The sequence below is a fragment of the Rutilus rutilus genome (assembly GCF_951802725.1).
Source record: "Rutilus rutilus genome assembly, chromosome: 23".
Lineage (NCBI taxonomy): Eukaryota > Metazoa > Chordata > Actinopteri > Cypriniformes > Leuciscidae > Rutilus > Rutilus rutilus.
Window position 1 is genome coordinate 11,740,359 of NC_140233.1, and position 23,903 is coordinate 11,764,261.

Consider the following 23,903-nt stretch of genomic DNA (forward strand, 5'->3'; position numbering starts at 1 on the left):
TTAACCACTTTTAGAGATGACTTTCAGATCAAAATCCTTGGACACAATGTATTTGTGTATGTAAAAATACGCAAAGGTTAGAATAACATTTCGAGAGCAAGTGTTTGTTTATATACATTCATTCATCACCCCCCCCAAATACAGTGGAAACAATAAACACGTTTTAATCGTCCAGTCGATGATATTGACCGTCAGTCCCTCAGGAGCCAAGCAAGCTTCACTGCCCACATCAGGTTTGGACGCTGCCGTTTTGCTCTCTCACACTTTGGTGTACGGATGTGTCAGGGCCCAGGGATAATCAAGCCTTATAGAGTAAGCAAGGCAAAGCTCTTCCAAAGAAATCAACCTCGTTTTACTTCACGATTATGACGAAAGCTTTCGGCCGACCAAACATATTTCAAAACATATATGTTTTACCTTCTGTGAACTGCACAGGTTTTACAGCACAGGTTTAATAGCAAATACTCCTACATTTCCCCAAGCTTCTGAGAGTCAATGAATTTATCTTATTTCCTAAAAGAAACTCTGTAAGAAACTAAAGCTTATGAAGAGCGCTAGTGATCAACCAGGAAGCTACAAAATAGAATGATGGATTTACTGAAAATACATCTACACCCACTTGCCCTTGGTGTGTGGGCACGAGTATCTCTCTCTCTCTCTCTACTCTCATCTGATCGCATTTGTGCATCTTACCCCTCTTCTTTTTTCTGTATATAAGATCTAATACTGTATCCCAGGGCATGAGTTATCAATTCCATACAATAATCAATGTTTACTGACCCATAATGCATTTGCAGGGCTCACCAAGTGATAAAAAAAAAAGGAGTGCAAGCTGCTGGAATATCATGGATATGGCGTGTAATGGCATGTTTTTAATAATTATATCAGCTCACACAGGCTATTTCATGGATGTAGGATGTTTGTTGATACGATTTGCACATGCATTGCATTTACATAACGCCTAATCTGACACAAAATGCGTCTCCTGCTTCAAAACTATTTTAGTGGTTTAAACAAGCAGCAGCACTGAAGTATTTCTGGTCCTTGTGAATATTTCGCACTGTCATGCTGACGGGGTAAAAAAAAAATGTCATGAAAATATGTAATTGTGGTTATGTAGCTCAAAAAATTGCTAGCGTTGAATGTGATGGCCGGTTGATGTGTTTGTTGATGGTTGGACATCTCTCCTCGGCAGTAATGCTCTCTCTCCAGAATGTTCTGTGTGCACAGAGAGAACCAGCAGGGAGGAAGTCTGTGGACTGTAGGAGATGCCTGCAAGCGTCCTCATGGCCTGATAACCGTACAACCTGTCACCAAAACCTGCTCCTCACCAAGTATAGCGCAGTACATAGTGTTTGCTCCGTGACACTAAATGAAAAGTTAGCTGCCGCAACGTTGCACGATTTTACATGTTATGTTTTACATCTTGGAATAGATCTTCCTATTTTTAATATTTCCAAAAATAACGGAATCCAGTGATGTTACTGACCTTCCTCATGCGTGTATGTGATGGTCCTGGTCTCATGTTGTAACACAGAGCAACGGTCGCCTAGCAACGACACCAGCATTGTGTCTGAGCACAGTGATGAAAGCGAGGTTTGAGGTTTTTTTTTTTTCGTCGTTGGAGTGCAGCACTGGGCCGCATGTAAACATTTCTTTTCCTGTTTGTATTGATAGAAAAATGCACCTCCATGATGGATTCCAATACCTGAGTGCTTGGATTTCAGTGGCGAATGACTACATGCTAGAAATTAGCTCTCATGGTTGTTTAGGCATGCATTTAACTGCAATATGCTATATGACGGTTTCCTCCTGAGAGGCTGGCTTTCGTCATTCGTCTCTTCAAGCCTGTTTTAGGAATTTTTAAGCTGTGAGATGATTTTTTGACATGTTGATGCTCCACAGGACTGATTTCTGAAGACAATGCAGCTGACCCTTAAACAATGTGTCAGTTTCAATTATGGTATGGAATAGGAATTTTCTCTTTTGAACTATTTCAGCAAAAAAATCCTTTCTAAAATGTATCACGGTTTCCACACACATATTAAGCAGCACATCTGTTTTCAAAATAGATAATAAAAGAAATGTTACTTGAGCAGCAAAGCAGCATATTAGAATGATTTCTGAAGGGTCATGTGACACTGAAGTAATACACTGGAATAATGATGTCGAAAATTCTGGAATAAATTATATAATGAAAATATATTAAAATATAATATATTTAAATTGTAATATTTCATTCACAGTATTACTGTATTTTTGATCAAGAAACATCTTTCAAAATCACAAAAATCTTAACAACCAAAAACTTGTGAACGGTATTACTGTGTATGCTAGTGTATGCAAGTAGATGACTACTTTAGGAAGTTGGAATGCCCTCCCCAGTAGTAAATCACAAAACAAAATGCACACAAACGTGTCCCTGCTTGATATACAACCACTGATAAACATAATCGGTTTTGATGAGAAAAAAAAAAAAACTATACTTCTTAGTGCGGAATAGAACCCAGAACCTCTGACACTATATAAATCTGATATTATAGTACAGTAGAACAGTCGGATCTATGTATTTATTTCACGTGAAAATTCTCCGCACTAACGACATATATTAGATCTCATTAAACAACAAATTAAACACAATGTACTATTTAAATCGATTTGTGGACATCGTAATGTTATTGTACATACAATTGTGATTTATGATTTAGCATTGCATTAGCATCTCTTATCAATTCGAGCCGCTGGCTCAAACTGCGGTCTTAACTCCCGATGCTGACGATGCTAGCGAAGGGTGTGGTGAGCTCGTGCCAGGGGCGTGGGTAGTGAGCCGTTGGCAGAGCCTGCTTACGTCACGTGGGGAAACAACTTCAAATAGGAAAATTCAACTGCAGTAGCCACCGTTCAACTCGAAGAGGGCAGCACTCACCATATATTGTAGAATTAAAACACTTTATACCCAAATGTCAAATCATTTACTCGAATCAATGAACAGCACTAATAAAGCCCCAGTCTTACAGATCATTAGCTAAAAAAAGTTGTTTTAGGGTTTAGTTACCCTTTAAACAAGTTGTTTTTGAAAGGAGTAAGCTAATCTTATCTTTTATTTTCCTCGCAGCGCGTCGGTTTTGGGGTGATGCACTAATATTATTGCGGGGGAAATTAATTGTCATATTAATTTAATAATAAAAGTAGTAGGCTAGTAATAATTTAACACATTAATTGGAAATGCCAAATCCTCTTGATAAGGCCGATAGCTGATAGCTGTGCCCTGTGTGCCCATCCACTACGCCACTGGTCCTGGTGTGTGTCATCCTTCTTAAACCTTTTTAAACAACATATTTAAATATACAATACTAACTCTTGTATAATTATTATAAATGCAGCTGTTCCAATCTCATATTAATTGATAACATGCATGGACTATTTGTACTTTTAACATTCATTTGTTGTTTATTAATAGTGCAAATAAGGCTAAGTATGCCTTAATGGTCAAATTTATACATTCATATAAACCTTATATCGTGACATTATAAAAAAAAAAAGTTAATGGATCCACCCAAGTACAATTTGTACTATTTGATTCAAGAAATACTGTGGTATGGTGTCCACAAAATATGGTATTTGTATGGTAAAACTGGCATATTTTTGTAAGGCTTGCACTGTGGATATTACAATGCATAAATGCATCAGGCATCCATCTACTTCCTGTGTGGATAAGGGGGGACAAGGATTTAAAAATAATTTGCAGGCAGTCGTAGCAATAAGAAAATTGACATTAAACCAAATTGTGACAAATTTTTAACTATTGTCAGAACAAATACTTTCTAGCCCTGAAAATATTTGACAAACTTGTATTTAGAAATGTCATGGTACTACAATCGCAATTTAATACAAGTTGTAAAGTTCCATTTTAATCTCTCTGTTTGTGTCAGGACATAGCTGGCATTCAGAAATGCTGTTTACGGCATTTTTATACTTTTTTTTATTATTCCGAGTGCTGTTTAGGCAGCATCTTTATCTTTAATGGAAATTCTATAAACTCTCAGTGAGTCTTTCACACTATCTTGTGTTTAATCTCCTCAATAGAGGACTTGACCACAGAGGTCTTATCATGTAACCTTTCTTTAAGTGCAGGCCAGGCCAAGCCGATAGCTGTGCTGCTATCGTAGAGCAATGCAGACAGGAAAATGGATGAGGCTTTAGTGCGTGTGTGTTTGAGTGTGAAGAGTACAGATCCCCTGTACTCTTCGTAATTATCCCCACTCAAGACAAAAGAGCGCCCTCCTTTCTGGAAAGTACCAAGAAGAGGGAGATTTCATTTGACGGGATAGAGTTTTATCTGGGCTGGATGATTGCCCTCTGACAATCTTCTGTAAATCTCTAAATCAGGCCAGAGGTGCAGAGATTGCAAGCTCTCTAGTTCGTATTAGAGAGTGTGATGCTGGCGTTGGGTCATGTTTAGTAATGATAGTGGATTTGACGTGGGGATTAAGAGATGAGAGCCGTGTGGATTTGTTGAGTTGTATGATGTTTTATTAATTTTTTTTTTTTAATTATCATCAGCATTGGACTGGTTTGGCTGATTTTGGGAGCACATAATGTCAGGGCTTTTTTTTTTTTCAATCCGAACAGTAGGCCTATATTTTTTACATTTATTTATATACTTTGTTTATGCCATCTTACAAAAGTATTAAATGGTTATGCATATTTTTCAACTGAACATATCTAATGCCTGATTTTGAATGAAGCATATAAAATTTGGAGATAATTATTTTAATTAAAAATGTATATTATAATAACATATTTTAAATATCATATATATATATATATATATATATATATATATAATATAAGATAATATATATACAATATTTTTTCCAATTTTATGATGTTTCTGTCTCTTTTTAGAAATATTTATTACCTGGGCCTAAAATTAACACTCGCCAAGCACCAAATGTGAGTAAAAATCGACATTGGCGAGAATATGAAACTGTGTCAATCGCTATTTGGCTGGAAACATTTTTATGAATTCTTTATGCAACGTATTGAGAACATGAATGTGAACAAACGTGAAAGAAGCTCAGGATAGTTGATGGGTCAGTGTTGCATCGTCATGAAAGTTTAAGCTTTGCCAATTTAACTCATGCGCTGTGTGGGAAGTTTAGTGTGCGCACACATCCAAAGCCACACCCAGATTGTTTCACGTTTTCTTGAGCTGGAACAGACATTCGAGTAAACACAGTCGGTTATTGCTTGAGTAACGTAAACAGTCGAAAAAGACAACATGTGTTCAGTATCCGTATTTTGGATTCATGCATTTGGTCTTAAAGTGACAGCAGGCTAAAATTTCTGCTGTTGTCTGTAGGACAGAAAGAAATCACTTACTGCTCTTGACTGAATAGCTTTTGAAACTTTAATAAAGATTAAGCTATGTTTAATTTATAAAATGAAGACTATCCAGTAGTGTTGTCAAAAGAACCGGTACTTCGGTTATATTTAAAGACTATTTAAATATTAACCCTGCATGTTCTGCTTGTCTCTGAATGAAACTATCGTCATATCGTATACACACACAGACACAGAAACTCAAAGGTATTCACGGCAACCCGTCAAAATAAAAGTTTGTTTTAACTTGAAGAAATTGACAGAAATAATTATATTAGGCTACTGCATGTTGTACAGTAATAATGTGTGCATAGAAGGTTGCTTATTTTTCACTTGATCTTTTTATAAGCAATATACGTTTAAACAGCATGTAGCCTTCAATGCTTATATGTATTATTTACTAATGATTACCGTCATAAATAATAAAGTAATTGAATTGAATAAATTTTTTTTTTTTTTTTATAAAATAGAAAAATAGTTCCAACAGATTTTGCTGTGGTACCGAAATTGGTACCGAGAACCGTAACATTTTAATGGTATCGGTACCGACTACTGGCAATTTTGGTATCGTTAATTTGCAGTTAATTTGGTATTATTACTTTATTCAATGTCTCTACCTGAAAACTACTGTTACTTGTATTTAATTATGTTTTAAATTTATATTAGTTATGCTAGTAGTTTTATTGAAATTGGAATAGAGAATTGTGAATTTTCACTGGTAGCTAAAAGTTTGGTGTCATAACTGGCTGTTTTTGCAAAAACAGTTTAATGGCTGGTAAAAAATCGTCACCGGCCATTGGCAGGTGAGGCAAAAAGTTAGTTAGCCGGCGACACACTGGCTGCGTGGCGTTTCTGTTGCGTGTCAGCTGCGTGGCGTTTTCTGTCATTGCACACCAGAAACATGTCTGATGCGGCGCTGCTTCTGCTAGGTAGGTGACGTATGATAAGCCTCATTGGTGATATATTTGACCTATGGGGAGAGAGTTATGGAAGGTCTATACTTCATGTTAAACATAAATATATAGCAGCAAAGACAACATCGGCAGTACTGACGGCAAAATAGGCTACAGAATATTTCGTTCTGTATTGACAGGTGCAATATTTGAAACCGATAATATTTTTTTTAATGACATTTATATCTGCATTTATGTCAAAATCCAGAGACTTTCAAACATCAAAATGTCATTTATTAATATGTATTCGTGTCAAAATGACATATAAACATCTTTTCCTATTCTATTTTGCCTGGAAACGCTTCCAACACGCTTGCGTGTGAAAAATAGCCGTCGGTTCTATTTCTAGCATGCACGCGTTTTCCACGCGGCTCGAGCCGCGCCTGAGACGCACGTGTCACGCAGGCAGTGTGCAAGCTCTAACCTGTTAACATGGGAGACGAAATAAAAACGGACATGCCACGCAGCTGAGAAGCTCACGCCACACAGCCAGTGTGTCGCCAGCCTTAGGCCCTGTATATTACATTTATCATATATTATAAATATGGGTGCATACATTAGTTTAAAATGTAAATTAAACTTAAACCCAGGTCCCTGTGGGCCAACACCTCCAAATTGCATCCTTTGCAAAACCTGTTTCAAAAACCCTCATAAATAATGTTTCCCAGTCTTCTTGTATAATATATAACATTAGTTTAGATGGTTTTTGCTGGTCTGTAGACGAGTGGTCCTGTTTTTTATGGTCTAAATAAAACAGTAAGAGCCTTCCCTTGTCCATGCATCCTCACTGTTCTGTTACTTACTATTTAGTGTTTCTGTCTATGTGGAGATACCTGGAGGGGGTCTCCTAGTTCACGGAGTGGCATTATGTAACCACAAGGGTGAACATGGATAGACTGTTACATAATGGCTTAGTGAGCAAGTATATATATGAGTGTGTGTGTGTGTGCATGCACGTCTTGTTTGTGTCAGTAAGTGCATTTGTAAAAAGAGTGTGTGTGTGTGAGTGCAGTACACATCTTTATTCTTCTGGAAGTGACCAGATGTGACACAAAATCATCCTTCATGAAATATGGAGGTCCCTGTAGATTCACTGTCACACAGACACACGCTCTCAAGTTGGATGAACAGCACGTGAACACACACACACACACACACACACACACACACACACACACACAGAATCTCTAAGGTCCTTGAATAGAACAGCAAGCATAAATTGTGTGGTGCATCTGGGGACTGCAGAGAAGCAATGAAATTCATTTGGTTTATGAGTTCTTTTTATTTTTTTATTTTTTTAAACGTGTGTATTGAGACTGTGACCAGAACGACCCTGAGCAGAACTGATCTGATTAGCCAAATGGAAGGCTTATCGTTTTATGGTTTATTTCCTGTGTGCTGACTCTGTGCAGAGGATAACCGCCTGCTAATTTCATCAGATTTTAATCAAGTGTGGGATGCTCACCACATGTCACACACATCCATCAGTCAAGATCTGTGTGTGTGCGTGTTGTTTTTTTAATGTCTGTTATTGCACCGTGAAATCACAAACTGTTATAATCAATGATAATTTTAGAATTGCAAATTGGCATTTTGTGTGTTGAGACGTGTATAAAAAGAACACCTCCCAAATTCCAGTTTTTGCATCCTAAGCTGTCTTTAACCTGATTTCAGTTTCGTGACACACAGAGACTCGGATCAGCATGTTTAACTCTTAAAGGAATAGTTAACCAGAAAATTCATATTCTATCATTATTTACTCACCCTCGTGACACACATGCTGTTATTTTTCTATATATTTATCTTTAGAACAATGACAATATAAACAATTGTAAATGAATGTGTACTAATTCCTCTGCTCCTTTATTATGGCAAATTATTTATGGCAAGGAGGAGTTCCTTCAGTAATTAGAAAATTTCTAGAAAGTGTCTATCCATCTGTTATGAATTAATTGTCCAGTTTATTTATATGTTTTATCTCCCTCCACCTTCTGCGTTAACCCCAAGCTGGCCTGATAATGCACTAAATAGATAATGAACCAAATGGATCTGAAAGGTTACTGGCTACTGACCTTTCTTATCCTTATGCATTTTTATTTTATTTTATTTTGTACAAATGATGTTACTTTATTTGCATATCCATTTTGATTGGTCAGTTTACACATTCTCCCCTGACATTGATGTGTAACAGCTTAAGCAGGAAAAATAACTTAATAAAATAAAAGTTCAAATAATATCTATCATTATACAGTATATGCATCTGTAATTTAAAAAATATAAAATTTTATTGCTTTAGTTGCTTTTTTTTAAGGTAGTTCAGCCTTCTTTAGCTAATTCCTGCTCAGATGGACAATCTTCAAAATTTCTACCTCTGCATCAGGGCGAATAAATTCATGTAATTCCTTCATGCTATACCAAACCAGTATACCTGCAAGGATAATTTGTAGATTGTCAAAAAAAAACCACTATAAAAGTAATTCATATGATCAGATATGATGCTATAGGTTCCTTTAGTTTTGCAGCCTGTGGTCACTACTAACAAAGCTGTAAGAAGTTTCTTCAAAATGATCCTTTTGTATCTTAAGGGAAAAAAAGAGCATACATGTTTGGAACGACATGAGGGTGAGTAGACATAGAATGACCCATATTCTATGTCCTTGTATCAGAAACAACACAAAAATCAAATTCCTGTGCTCAGGCTCAGCTTGGTTGGATTTAGCTCTGCTCCGGCATAATGAGATTATCAAGATGAAGTGGCCATGGTGAGATTGTGCTGTTTTGTGAGCTTTATCTACATCTGGTCCCAGCACTTCCTAAATGAGCCCAAATCTCATTACCAGTGTGTGACATGCCGAGAGACTAGAGGTCAGTGAGAATGCTAGGAAATGTGTGCCCATCCTCCTCCTTCAGCACTCACCAAAAACTAGAGCACTGCTCAAATCTGCACAGAGTTGCGATTACAGCTCATGATTCACAGAGCTTTCTCTCTCTCCTTCTCATTCTCTCTAAATTTACATCATCTGTCATAAGGTCAAGCTCTAAGATGTAATGCAGTTATTTTGTCTTCTGGTGCCTTTGGAATGCACAGTATGAAAATCACAGTAGGGATGTAGAAAAGATAACCGTGATTAACATTAAAGGCTGTTACTTTTTTTTTTAACATTCCTGGCTCTGCATGTGGGCCTTTCACTCCTGATCCCACATTGATTACGGCTTGCTTTCTTACTTGTGTACAGCTAATTTTATTTTAATTGGAACAATGGCAATCTCTCGCATATGCTCACATACGTAGTCCCTTGCTCTCCATTACGCTCGCAGCATTTATGAATCACACAAACACACACGATGGAATAAAAGGAGCAGCAAAGCTCTCTTCGTCATGAAGACGACTTCGGCTCTCTCGGCTGTTTCCTAGGTTACCCAAGCTTATTCACGTAACCTTTTCTTCGGTAAAAGGCATACTCTAAGATCTCTCCCAAACCTGTCTCTCTCATTTTCTCTCTGCTGATCTGTTTCGTAGTCACAGTGTTTCTCGTTTTGCTAGAGAAATGCCATAGGAGCAGGGGTGTCTCTCTAATTTGCCTGCAGTGCCTTTTATGAGGCGATTTATATCAAAGCATATCAACATCTTTATCCTAGTCATTAGTGCTACTTGCTAAGGCAACTATCACTATTGCTGTTTCTCTTACTTTAGGTCAGGGTTTGATAGGGAATGACAGTCGTGATTGTCAAATCATGTGGCATGTTGAGGTTTGCTGTAATATTACTTTTCTACTCATTCAGATTTTTGCCTGGCAGAATTATATATAGATTTTTTGAGGGTTTTCTTTTGCCTCTTTTGCCTTGGGTCAGTAAGTTACCACCTAGCAACCACCCAGAACACCCTAGCAATCTTTCTGAACACCATAGCAATGCCCTTGCAAGATCCTCCTGGCATGAGTTTTGCACAAGCAGGTGCTACTCAATTTTCTTCATAAAAAAAAAAAATCTAGTGTTATTTCCAAACTGTGGTCCATTCTGTGGTCTAAAGTTGTGAGCTGGTAACTCGTGTCAAATAGTTTTTTAGAGCCTCTTCAAATAGTTTTGGGAGCATGTGCTTCACTTTCATGCAGTACGAATAAATTTTTTTTGAATATAAATTGTTTCTCCCTGAATTTAAGTCCAGTTGGAGAGTCATTGGACTTTACACCTCTGTTGAAAAGCGATGATGAAAAAATATCTGGTGATGAATGTTGCCCATATATCAACGATTATCACCATTGGCAAAACGTCTCTGCTGTAGCTAAATGCAATTGAGCTCACCAGTACCGGCTCGGTGTCAGATTGAATGTCCCACTTAAACGTTTAAACCCCAGTTTGATTTACTACCTTCTGATGCCTTTCCAATGACAGCTCCCTCTGGAATTGTGACCATTTAAGTGAAGAAAATTTATAAAGACAAAAGGTCATTTTAAAACATTGTGGATAAAATAATGGCTTTGTATATCTGGTTTAAATAGGGCAATTGGGAGATAAATGATGTTTTGATAGCAAATGTAGTAGGGCTAGTGTACTTTGGTGTTGATGCTTGTTCTGTGTCATTGCCAGGAACCATTACAAACCTGCAAGATTTTATAACCCTTCGGGTGGCTGAATGCTCAAGATCAATTTACTTCACTATGATGTAGTAAACCGAAGTTTATGCCTATTAAATCAAGATTGGAGGTTTATGGGCTTTTAGTCTGTTTGTTTGAGGCCGTATTTATTTTAGAGTACTCCTAAAATTTGAGTAAATGAAATGCGCACCTACACAGCTTTTGTCTTCTGACAAAAAATGTACCCAAAAATGTATGACAGTGCCTTTGTACACATTTTTGTACTTTTGTACAATGTTTTCTAGAATGAGAATGTATCCTTCCCTTAATATCAAGCAAGTAACTAATCTTTCACTGTCTCTTCCTGTCACCAAGGCTGCATGTATTTGATAAAAAAAATACGTAAGTAAAGTAAAGCGTTTGCTTTTATATTATTTGTAACAGAAAAGGCAAACAATCAGGCTAAAATACTTTCTCATTTGCCGTCAACATTCAGCAAATTCGCATCTACGTCATTTAAACAAATCTCTGAATATCTAATAAACATTTAATTTCACAAACCTTGCAGATTTAATCGAATCCAGCTGTGATATCTTGTGAAGTGTGCATTACTGTCTGCAAGTGACGGTTGGTCCGTGCGAATTGAGTGAATGTGAACAGAAGATCAGCTTCAGGAGACGCGATCGAAAAACTTTAAATCCTTCATTTTAAAATATGCTGATATATAACCAGTTGCCAACTGTGCCATATTCATATCTGTGATATATCCAGTTGCCAACTGTGTCATATTCATATCGTTTTCACTGTGCTGTATGTAAAATTAGCGTTACCTTGTCTTTATTTGAAAAAATATGATTGCCAGCACGAAATGACCAGATTACTGAGTGCCCTGTTACATTGTTTACTTTCTTTTTATTCACATATTCATATATTTCTAAATAATTCCTTTGTGAAAAATACTGTAATAGGATTGCAGATTCAAGAAGTTGCCATTTAAAGTATAAAAGTATGTTTATTTTAAAGATTTGTTTTATAATTTATTTATAATTTATTAAATATTGATTAAAATAAAAATATATAAAAATATCGGCTTTATATCGGCCATCGGCCACCCGGCTCTCTAAGATATCGGCATCGGCCATCAAAAAACCAATATCGGTCGACCACTAGAAGAAACGTTTATAATCCCCTTCGAAAATGGGCGAGATGTGAGTGAAGATTTGGGAAAAGAAACGAGATTCCATGTCCAGTGGAATAACTAATGGAATATTGTTAAATTCGCTGATAATCGGGTGACCAGATCGCAAACCAGAATACAAAGACGACAAAGCTTAAATTTATGGGCTCACGCACAACTCTCTCATTCAAGTCAAGTCAAGTCACCTTTATTTATATAGTGCTTTTTACAATACAGATTGTATCAAAGCAGCTTCATAGTGATAACATGAAAATAATGCAACAAAGTTTGTTTCTAGAAGAAAATTGCGTCTTCGTCCACCTGAAGTAAGGCAGATCAATAATATTGTTGAATATTAAATGTCCCCAACTAAGCAAGCTAAAAGACAACAGTGGCAAGGAACCGAAACTCCATCAGGTGACAGAATGGAGAAAAAACCTTGGGAGAAACCAGGCTCAGTCGGGGGCCAGTTCTCCTCTGGCCAATGAACGAACAGTGTATGATTACGATTCAGGGAACATTACAGGTCAGAAGTTAGATTGGATCAGAACATTCAGAATATTTATCCAGTTCCATCTGGTTGGAGGTCGGAGTCATCACGCCGGTATGTAGACAGGTTTGTTGAGGTGTACATCGAGTACATCGGGTGTTATAGGAAGTGTCCCCGGTTCCGGCTGACCTAAGGCCATCCTTAAAAATATTTTGGTTTGCAGTAACAGCAAAAAAAAAGAAAAAAAGGGTCGGTAGGTCGGTCTATATTTTTATATATATAAAAAAATAATATAAAAAAGTATATATTTTTTCATTTAAAACAAAAAAAATCAGGGTCGGTGAGGGGAGGGAGGGGGGGGACTGACATTTTTCACCTATGTCTAAGGGCTGTTTACACCTGGCCACTTCATGCGTTTTCTCAGATCGGATTGCAATCTGATTTATCAAAACGATTCCATTTACACCTGGTTACATAGGCTAAATGTGTGTTGTTTTTTTGCGGATATAAATCCGATCTTCAATTACCGCTATATGTAGATTTAATGGAGTGCACGTCACCGAAAGCAACAGTTATGACTAACGTTACATTATTTTATTGATCATCAGCTAAAATGTCTGAATCAAAGCCCGCAATAAGAGAAAGCGGAAACAGCCCTGGTAAGATCATTCCGTTTCTTTACATTTAATGATGATGATTGTGTGTTAAGCGTCAGCGACTTACTTTCACTTTGATTTGCGATAGTTTGCACATTGATGCTCAGCTTCTCATCTGCGGCAATGCGTGTTGCAGTAGCGTCGTCATATCTGACTAAAACATGACATATAGCCTATAACACGCTCTCGCATGTTTATTTTTTAATAAACCATATTCAACAACATATAAAAATGAAATAATCTTTAGAGTAAAGCCGCAGCCATCATTACCAAGCGCGAACCATTGACAGTGAATGAAACGAAGCAAACTTAGCTTGCATGCAGTAGTGTGACATGCGTTAACGGTTAACCGATGGTGTAAACATAATCATAGATAACGCGCCACGGGTTTTTATTTAAAAGAAAGAACGTAGCTTATGTTTGTATGTAGGTCTAGGCAATTTATATTCACAATACTTAATAACTAATATTATTTTATTGCATTTGTATTAGTTGTTTGAAGAGTTAAAAAAAATCGGTCGGTCTTAACGCAAGTTTACAACCGGCAAGTCGGTCGGACTGAAAGGGAAAAAAAATAAATAATTGGGTCGGTACTAAATTGACAGGGTCGGTCGGGTTACAGCAAACAAGAATATTTTTAAGGATGGCCTAATCTATGCAGCCTAATAATCATTTAACTGATTTGAATAATAGAAATGTATAATGTTCTATGTGAATGCCCGGTAAAAGAGATGCGTTTTTAGTCTAGATTTAAACTGACACAGTGTGTCTGCTTCTTGGACAATATTAGGGAGACTGTTCCAAAGTTTAGGTGCTAAATGGGAAAATGATCTACCGCCAGCAGTTGATTTTGATATTCTAGGTATTATCAACTGGCCAGAATTTTGAGATCGCAATAGACGTGAAGGACTATAATGCATTAAGAGCTCACTCAAGTACTGGGGAGCTAAACCATTTAGTGCTTTGTAAGTAGTCAGCAATATTAAAAAATGTATAAGGTGTTTAATAGGGAGCCCATGCAGTGTTGACAGAATCGGGCTAATATGGTCATACTTCCTGGTTCTAGTGAGAACTCTAGCTAACTCTAGCGTTTTGGACCAACTGGACTTTGTTTATTAAGCGTGCAGGGCAACCACCCAGTAGAGCATTACAATAATCTAGCCTTGAGGTCATGAACGCATGAACTAACTGTTCCGCATTTTTTATTGAAAGCATATGTCGTAATTTAGATATATTTTTAAGATGGAAGAATGCGGTTTTACAGATGCTAGAAACGTGACTTTGAAATGAAAGATTGGTATCAAAGAGCACACCCAGGTTCCTAACCGACAATGAAGACTTGACAGAGCAGCCATCAATTGTTAGACAGTATTCTAGATTATTAATTGAGAACGTTTTTTGTCCAATAATTATAATCTCTGTTTTTTCAGAGTTAAGTAGTAGGAAATTACTAGTCATCCAAATTTTTATATCAGCTATGCATTCCGTTAATTTTGTGAATTAGCGTGTTTCGTTGGGGCGCGAAGAAATATAGAGCTGAGTATCATCAGCAAAACAGTGAAAACTAATGCCATGCTTCCTAATGATATCTCCTAAGGATAGGATGTACAGATTGAACAGCAACGGTCCTAGTACTGAGCCTTGTGGTACTCCATACTGAACTTTTGATCGATATGACATCTCTTCATTTACTGCTACAAACTGATAACGGTCAGATAAGTATGATTTGAAACTTGCTAGTACAATTCTACTAATGCCAACATAATTTTCGAGTCCATTCAAAAGAATGTTATGGTCGATGGTATCAAATGCAGCACTAAGATCCAGTAACACTAAGATCCAATAACACTAATAGAGATATACAACCAGGGTCGGATGCTAAGAATGAGAGCGGTCTCAGTACTATGGTACGGTCTAATGAATCGTCATGAATCCAAATGTTTCCATGGCTGCGATGTAACATTTAATTGCTAACCTATTATTTCTATGGTAAACAAAGCTTTGTGCTTCACTCGTGTCATAATATTCGTGTAAAACAGCATTCACATACAAAAAAAAGTGTTTTGGCGGACCAAAACCGCGGTGGTGCGGTTGTCAAGTTTACCTTCTCAGCCCTACTGAACATGCCTAAAAGGCATTTTCATTGTAAAGGAAATAATTTGTAAACCACTGCTGATGCTTAATTGTTCCTCTTTTTATAGGTGAACCAGGACAATGTTGTCAAAGTGGGCCACAAACAAGTGGTCAACATGATTCGTCACGGCGGCAACCACTTAATCATCAAAGTGGTGACGGTCAGTCGAAATCTAGACCCTGATGACACGGCTCGAAAGAAAGGTAAACGTCTTGATTTGTTCAGGGTTTCCCGACTAACTGGATCATGAAGGAACATGTTTAGTCATACGTATGAAAATTAAGCTGACAAAACTCCTTTCATGTGATTCTAACCATTGCTTTTCCATAATGCTAATGTTAGTTTTACTAATCACTGATTTTAATTACACTATTAATTTGTGTTTTAAGTTCTTCTTTGGCATTCATTATTTAAAATGTGAATCGGCAAACCTTGAATGCAAGAGTTGTTGTTGTGTACAATGCCTCCCCATGGGAATGCTACAGCCCATGGCTAAAGCATCTACTGTACCTGCTCTATTTTTTTTTTTTTTTTTTGGTTTGTTGCTATAGCACCACCACCACCACGGAGGGCTCCCTCCACAGCCTTGTCCATGCGTTCAAAATCTATGACCTCAGAGCTAGAAGACTTAGGTAAGCCCAGTCTAGCCAAGCAGAAGCATCTAATTTAATGTCTAGTTTCTCAATACTTTTTAACAAGATAAGGGACCATTCACACAGGTTACGTTGCATTGTGTTATGTTTTTGGTGTATCATGACATGAGAGCTGCATTTTTAAGACGACATGTCAAGTTAAAAGGTTCAGGTCCATTTTGTTATGTTACGTCTAGCTGTTTTTAACCGCAAAAATGTCTTGTGAATGCACTTTAACCTGTGACACTTTTTGTTGTTCTACAGCTACCGTTCATTATGAAATGAACTTTGATGTTGTTTTGTTTTCCTGCATGCTGACCTAAAAGTGGATAAAGGTATTACACGATTATTTAAAAAATTATTTTTTACAAATTGTATGTACAAATTGTACTGCTGTGCTTCCCTGGCATGCATGTGACTTTGTTATATGTATTTTTTTGAGACGGAGATTTTTGATTATATGGACATTGTGTCCATACACAGTTTTTGTGTAGTCCCTACTAAAGAAAACAAAAGTACTACCTTCACATTCACTGTAAAAGCATTACGCATTTCACCTGAGCGGATTGTTGTTGGATTGTGAAGGATTTATTCTGGTGACCACAGCTAAATCTAGGGTTTGATGGGTCATGCTATCTTAATTATTAGTGTAATTAAACAATGGCACAAATGGTAAGCAGTATTACATGCGTATTAAATCCTTATTTATATTGTGTAATCAGGAATTAATTGTCTTTTTCGTCACTTTGTTATATTGGATACTAATCTACTTGTCTTGTGTAGTGTTGAAAAGTTAACTGCATGGATTTGTTGTTGCTTTCCGTCTAAAATGGCATTACATTATGCACAGGTCAATGCCATGTGGAGGAATACTGTGTATTCCAAACGTTGGTTCTCCTCGTCATGTTTTCTGGAAATTATCTCTGAATTTTAATACTTGAATAAAGCTGAATTGTTCTTTTATGTTAAAGCCACTTTGAGGAAAAAGAAGGGTGAGTTTTCCCTAAGCACTCTTTAAATATTTGTCACCTCAGCTTAGCAACAGTAATTATTTTTCTAACACAATTTAGCTTTTTTGATATGATTCAGTGAAAGAAATGTGCACATAATTTGTATTCTCTCTCCAATAATCAAAATTTACCAGTTGAATGGAAGACTACTTGTGAAAACAGACCAAATGTGTTTACACTGCAAAATGCTCCATAAGCCTTTAGCTTCACTTATTGACCCCCTAGATCTTCAAAAGTGCAATGTAAGAATATATTATTCAACAGCCTGACTTCTATTATAAAAAGGATACGCTTGAGAAAACAAGAGCCACGAATTTCCCATGCCAAAACTGGCTTCAGATACATGTCCTTGTTCCTACTGATATAATGGATCCTGCCTACATTTCGCTCCTCAAAGAGAAGATAAAATCCTAAAGCTGGACAGTTTAAGATAATTTCTTCCTTTAAAGAACTACTACTTTAAAGAAACACTCTGAAACAAGACGTTGCCATGGAAATAAGGCTGCATATATTTAATAAAGAAACATTCCACCTGCAAAATGTAATGCCATATTTTCATTGTAAAGCTATCACCGCTGTTATCAATGATCAGGAATATGATGACCTGTGACTGATGCACAGATATGATACAACATCTTTAGGCTGCTGAATGGATTCCTTTGTCTTCTCGAAGACGATATTTTCTGAACCATTGTAAGCATTAGTTTTATGTTTACATAATATGGCTGGCTGCATAGTACTCCTGCTGTGTCCTTAAAACAGCCTTGTACGTATTGAGTTCATCAAAGAGAGTCATTTTAAATCTATATTTAGATATTATCAAGATATTACCTTGTTTATAAAAACAAAAAACAAATGCATACTCTTTCTGCAGTCAGATATGCTTTCTGTTATGAATATTAACTAGACAGATTCTTCTGAATGGGCTGTTTTGGTAGTATTCTTTTTAAAATAAGCTTCGCCTCAGGGTTATGATGGGATTTTAAATTTAAAATCTGAGTGTATATATCCATATAATGCCGAATGAAGAGGTGTAACTGTGGCCCCCTTTAGTCCTGGCATTAACAAGCATTTCCAGATATGTATGGTCAGCACTTGACCACATAAATAGCACCCAAGTGTAAAACGTATTGTAACTGAACCACTGAAACCGCGTTCTGAGGTGGTCAGACACAAATTCTGACAACATTCGATAAAGTTGTAAATGATAATGCAGCACTACAATAATTATCTGACACAAATTATACTGCAGTCATGCGCTTGGGTCACCTGATTTAATTAACAAATCTGTCAGCATCTCTCCTGATTTTTAATCTTGGGTGCTTTAAAGTTTATTTTCTTCTTTTTTCTCTTTTAATCTTTATTAGCATATTTTACTGTGGGAATGTTTAGAATGTAGGGAAACACAATACCTTAATTTTGTCTGTCAACATGACAGAAATCGTTTTGAGTTGTCAAGAATGTATGTAAAAGAATAATTAAATCCAATTAAAGAATATCCAGATACGAAACATTTTAATGCCAGGTGTACAGGGGTTTTTGTGTGTGTGTGTGTGTGTGTGTGTGTGTGTGTGTGTGTGTGTGTGTGTGTGTGTGTGTGTGTGTGTGTGTGTGTAACTTACCAGATTCAGTCTTTGACGTTTATGCTAGGAAATCAGACTCTGAATTTCCCTTTCCTCCATTTCTGTGTAGATGATCAGCTTTCAGATAATGAGGGTCTGAAGAAGAGGATTGTATTTCAAGTCACACTAAGTAATCATCCCATGCATGGGAGCTGTCAAAAAAAAAATGCTAGCATGTTGCGCAGTGGCCGTTGAAAGAAGTGCTAAGATTTCTCCAATGGAACGAGGAAGTGCTTGCACGGCTTTGACCTTGACCATTGTCGTTGTATCTATTTCTGTCGCCTTTCTTGCTCGGTTTTGGATCCTTGCTTGGTTTCGGATCCTTGCTTTTGAGGATCATGTTAGAGGAAATTAGCAATATTTGATACTGAGTTTATTTTAAATGTAGCTTCCTGCTTTCTAATTTAAGATGCTGTTGTCTTACAGATAAAGTGGATGAGGTCGTACCCCCCCAGAAACCAATGTGGGACAACTCAAACACAGATTTGAGGGTGGCGGCGGTCAAACCACGCCCAACTAGCAAGTGTTTTGCTGTCAGCCCTGAAATGAATGTAAGCGTGCCTTGTCTAATCTCCCCTAGAGTTCTGGACTCGCGTGGCATTGTTAAGAATTGTATTGTAGCCTAACTGCAATAACCACTTTTCACAAGTCTGGTAAGACCGTTGCCCATGCATGCATCCATGCATGCCTTAATTAGAGTGTAGTTATGTACAGGCTTGTGAGTATGCTTCACTGCTTGACATTTATTTTTATTTCTTCGTTTTAGTCTCTTTTAATGAAATCATTTCAACATGTTATGTGAAGCCTAGTTCGAAAAGATGCTCTGCAAAAGTGCTGCATTCTGCTTGTCCTTATTATCATGTCAGCCTTATTCTGTCTTTTGTAGTCTCTCTGCAATAGTCAGGATGCAGCAGTAGACTCACCACAACAGCCAGGGAGTCCTAGAGGCCCCTTCCTGGGTATACCAAGGGGAACCATACGGCGGCAAACATCTATAGGTGTGTGGTTGTTCAATTTTGTTTTGTTGCTGAAGTAAATCTTTACACAGTCCTTTATTTTGACAAATTGCACAAAAAAATATTTCAGCTCTTTGTAAAATGATACAAATATTTGGTTTATACTCGGTGGTCAGCCCACTCTTGCTGGGTGTTTTTTCACTGATGTGACATATTTTCAAGATCAAGATATAACAGTTGCTTTGTTCTTTAATATTTATTGTTTCCGGATGGTGATTGCACCCCCAAGCTTGTTGATTTTTCCTCTTTTATTCCTTAACAGGAGTAACCGAAGAAGAAAAGCAGTTCCTTACTCCTCCAATGTTGAAATTTACAAGAAGCCTTTCAATGCCTGACACATCAGAGGATATTCCACCCCCACCAGCCATCTCCCCTCCATCTCCACCTCATAATAATGCTCCCGCCCCAGCTGGTCGAGGATACGGCACCATCAGACCAGGCTTTACTTCACAGAGTCCTAATGCAAACAGCACAGCCCCAGACAGAGGTGAAGGTGCTGGGTGGAGAGATCAGGGTATGTTTTACAGAGACAGTCCTGAGCAGTATGAATCTGAGGGGTACAATCATAGCCCAACAGCCCAACAGAGTCTTCATATGCGCCGTGCCCTAATCCCTGAGAACCCTTACTCGGATGTGGGCAAGATGGGTCAAGCTGGACTGTTTGTGCCCAACAAGCCTGCCAGAAGGAAGGGAATGCTTGTCAAACAATCCAATGTAGAAGACAGTCCTGAGAAAACCTGCTCCATTCCAATTCCGACAATAATAATCAAAGAGCCCTCCACCAGCAGCAGTGGAAAGAGCAGTCAAGGGAGTAGCATGGAAATTGAAACGACCACACCAGATCACCCAGGGCAACTGCGTCCTGAAGATGGCTTAAATGCAGGCAGTCCCTTTGCAGCTGCCATTGCCGGTGCAGTCAGAGACAGGGAGAAGAGGCTTGATGCTCATCGCAACTCCCCATCTTTTAAGTCCACAGATGCGGGTGATGAGGATGTGGCACCTAGACCGGCTCCACGTCTGAGACACTCCAAATCTATAGATGAGGGCATGTTTAGCAGCGATGAGCGGCTGCGTAGGCTTATGGCACCTCCCTCATCACTACTTAGCATCCCTAGAGGTGGAGGCAATGTGACAGACTTCAACAGCCCTGAGCCCACCATGGTAAGGGAACTGTTGAGCACTCGTACAGGACACAGCCCGATCAGTCTACCTGCTCATAAGACTTACAGCTCAGGAAGTGGGAATTACGTTCACCCGGTAACAGGCAAACCACTTGACCCCAATTCACCATTAGCTTTAGCGTTAGCAGCCAGAGACCGAGCCATGAGGGAGCAATCACAGCCTCTTCCGCTAAAGAGTGACCTATCCAAACTTGATCTCAATAAACCGCTTTTCATCGACACCAAGCTTAGACCAAATGTGGAGGTTGGCTTCTCAAGTACTGCTACCATGGGCCGTCCCCGTGGGGGTCTGCGGAGGCAGATGACAGAGTCCAAATATGAGACAGAATCCAAGTATCAGCTAGATCTGGGCAAGCCTGAGAAGAGGCCTGAGGAGAAGAAGAACATGCTGATTGACATTGTGGACACTTCTCAGCAAAAGTCAGCTGGTCTGCTGATGGTACACACCACAGATGGGGCAAAATCGGAGGATAACAGCTTGTCAGAGGGCGACAGGGACGAGGCAGCGAGTCCCGACAACACCCCTGGGGAGCTTCGCGACCCCAACCAGCCAGCTCCCACCAACCCCCCAGCTCCCAAGGCGCTATCAGCTGCTCCACATGGCAAGACCATCATAACTGTTAGCTCAGTGGATGAGCCTGTCAAGTTGCCCTTCGGCATCCCTCCACCTCCCTTGGCCTCTGTCGACATTGATGAAGAGTTTGTGTTTGCTGAACCCCTCCCACCCCCTCTCGAGTTTGCCAACAGTTTTGACATTCCTGAAGACCAGGCGGGGACTATAGCTGAACTGCTCAAACAGAAAGCAAATGGTACAAAAGGGCCTTCTCTTGCTCCCTACTATCCCCCATTAGGTGGTGGAATTTCTGAAATCAAAAGACCAACGGTCCTTACAAACTGCACACCTCCTAGCTTCCCTCCTGGGCCACTAGAGCCCTACGAACAAATCACTGACTCGGGCATCGAGGTTGACAGCCGAAGCAGCGGTGACCCCCAACTGGAGACCACCAGCACCATCTCTACTGTGTCCAGCATCTCCACCTTGTCTTCTGAAGGAGGTGAGACCCTGGACACGTGCACCGTCTATGCAGATGGACAAGCCTTTCTGGTGGACAGGTCTCAGATCCTGTCCAAACCAAAACCTAAACCTGCCATCAAGAGCAATGCACTTTACAAGGATGCTTTGCCAGAGGAGAACGTGAGCTCTTTCAGAATGCCCTCCTCTGTCCCACCTCCGCCCCCTGGATCTATTCCACCAGAACCCTTAAAAACCCCAACGCAACGAACCTCAAAGTTGTGGGGTGACCCTCCGGAGATGAAAGGCCCCCATGGTCCTGAAACCAATTCAGTTCTGCAGCATGTTAACAAGGACAAAGCACCAAAGTCAGGGGAAGCATTAGACTCTCCAATGGGATCCAGGACTCACTTCGGAACAAGGTATGCCCTCTTTCCTTCCTGTATCATAGGCTTACATTTAGGCTCTCAGATTAGTGTGTGCACTCTGCTGGAGAACGAAAGAGTTGCCTAGCAACCCAATAATGAGAACAGCCTTGAGGACGAGATGAGCAACGTCAGTGTGATGATGAACACAGACCGTACCACAGAGGAAGGAGGTATGTGTGTGTTGTTACAGCATGGACCATTTGTTACTTAGTTGTCACTTCACCCAAACTGCACCCATAACATATTTCTAGATTCTCTTATGCAATCTCTTAAAGGCTTTTATATTTCATAAAAAAATAATTAAAAAAATGTTTAGGGTTATAAGGAGTTCCGACTTTCAGAAAACCTACTGAGCTGCCTTCCTGTCTGCTGCCTAGCTTTTTTTTTATGGCCGCATCATAACTGAAATGTATAATTTGCACTATAATTTTGGATAAAATGTAAACATTAAATTTTTTGATCATTTCCTTTTGTATTTAGTATTGTATGAAGAGTTTTTTTTATCAATATTTATCTGGTGTCTTTCGCCATTTTAATTCTTTTTTTTTTTTTTTTTTTACTGATGATTCCTACAGAGAAAGCTCATTCGATTTTGAACCTTACGTGTCATTTATTTTGCGAAACATCAGCAATTGACTTGATTTGCATTTGCAAAGGTTGAGTACACCAATGGCTGCCACATTGCACAGGCAGTGGTTTGCCATCGACATGGAGTTCCATGTCTCATTCATAATTGAATGATGTTATTTACAGACCAGAAAACTGACCCTAAAATGCACTTGTAGCCCAGGCAGAGCGCTATGTTTAGCACACTGAGCAAAGATGGGGTTTTTTCTTCACATTGAACTGAGGTTAATCTTAAGCTATGGGCTGGATGTGTAACTTGCACTGTACTGTACAGTATATTGTTATTGATGTATTTTCATTGTATCAATTCAGAGTAGTTCAAATACTCTTCACATGAGTCTGTCTTTGGTTTTATTTGCCGTGCTACGTCAGATGAAAATGTAAAAGTTTACTTCAACAAATGTAGGCCAACACACCTTGGGTAGAAGAAACCTGGGGCAAGGACATTGCATTGCTAAAGAGCATCACATTCACTGCCTCCTTAAAGCTAAACCACTTACAGTACACGCATACTGTCAATATACATTGGTGTTTAAATAAAGTCCAAGTCATATTTTGCTCTCCCCCCCCCAAAAAAAACTAAAAGTAATACTTTGCATAAAAAAAGTATGCTGTTTTCTATTTTTGCATTATTTTAATGATAATTAAAGCAGACTTTCCTCAAAATAATTGTCATTTATGTAACAGTAAATGATGTCGGGACACTTTTTTTTATTAAAATCAGCAAAAATAAAATTCATTTTAAAACAAATTCATCCTTAAAGGCATCTTTCCAGAGGAAGTTTTTGATTTAGATCCACTTGAGTCTGTAAGGTTTTGGAAAAATAGCACACCACAAATGTAAATTAAAAAATGTGGTTGTATCAGATTTTATAGAAGTAAAATTTTGTACAGTAATTGTTTTTTTTATGTTTTTTCACCCAGGCTTTATTACTCAGAAGTTTCACTCATATTATCACTCATATTTATATAATGCAGTTTGTTGAGGAGAGGTGTGGTATTAGTT

General features: G+C 38.4%; 1 protein-coding gene across 2 annotated transcripts in view; it reads left to right on the plus strand.

Annotated features, from left to right (window-relative positions):
• shank2b (SH3 and multiple ankyrin repeat domains 2b) overlaps positions 1-23,903 on the plus strand; it is a 102,368-nt gene that overhangs the window by 74,719 nt on the left and 3,746 nt on the right. The window contains exons 17-22 of one of the 2 annotated variants that reach the window (XM_084396607.1): positions 15,437-15,572; positions 15,921-16,001; positions 16,949-16,993; positions 19,060-19,184; positions 19,520-19,631; positions 19,912-22,264. In XM_084396607.1, the coding sequence (XP_084252733.1) occupies positions 15,437-15,572; positions 15,921-16,001; positions 16,949-16,993; positions 19,060-19,184; positions 19,520-19,631; positions 19,912-22,264 (2,852 nt within the window). The remainder of the gene's footprint in view (positions 1-15,436; positions 15,573-15,920; positions 16,002-16,948; positions 16,994-19,059; positions 19,185-19,519; positions 19,632-19,911; positions 22,265-23,903) is intronic. The other variant, XM_084396606.1, reaches the window with a different exon arrangement.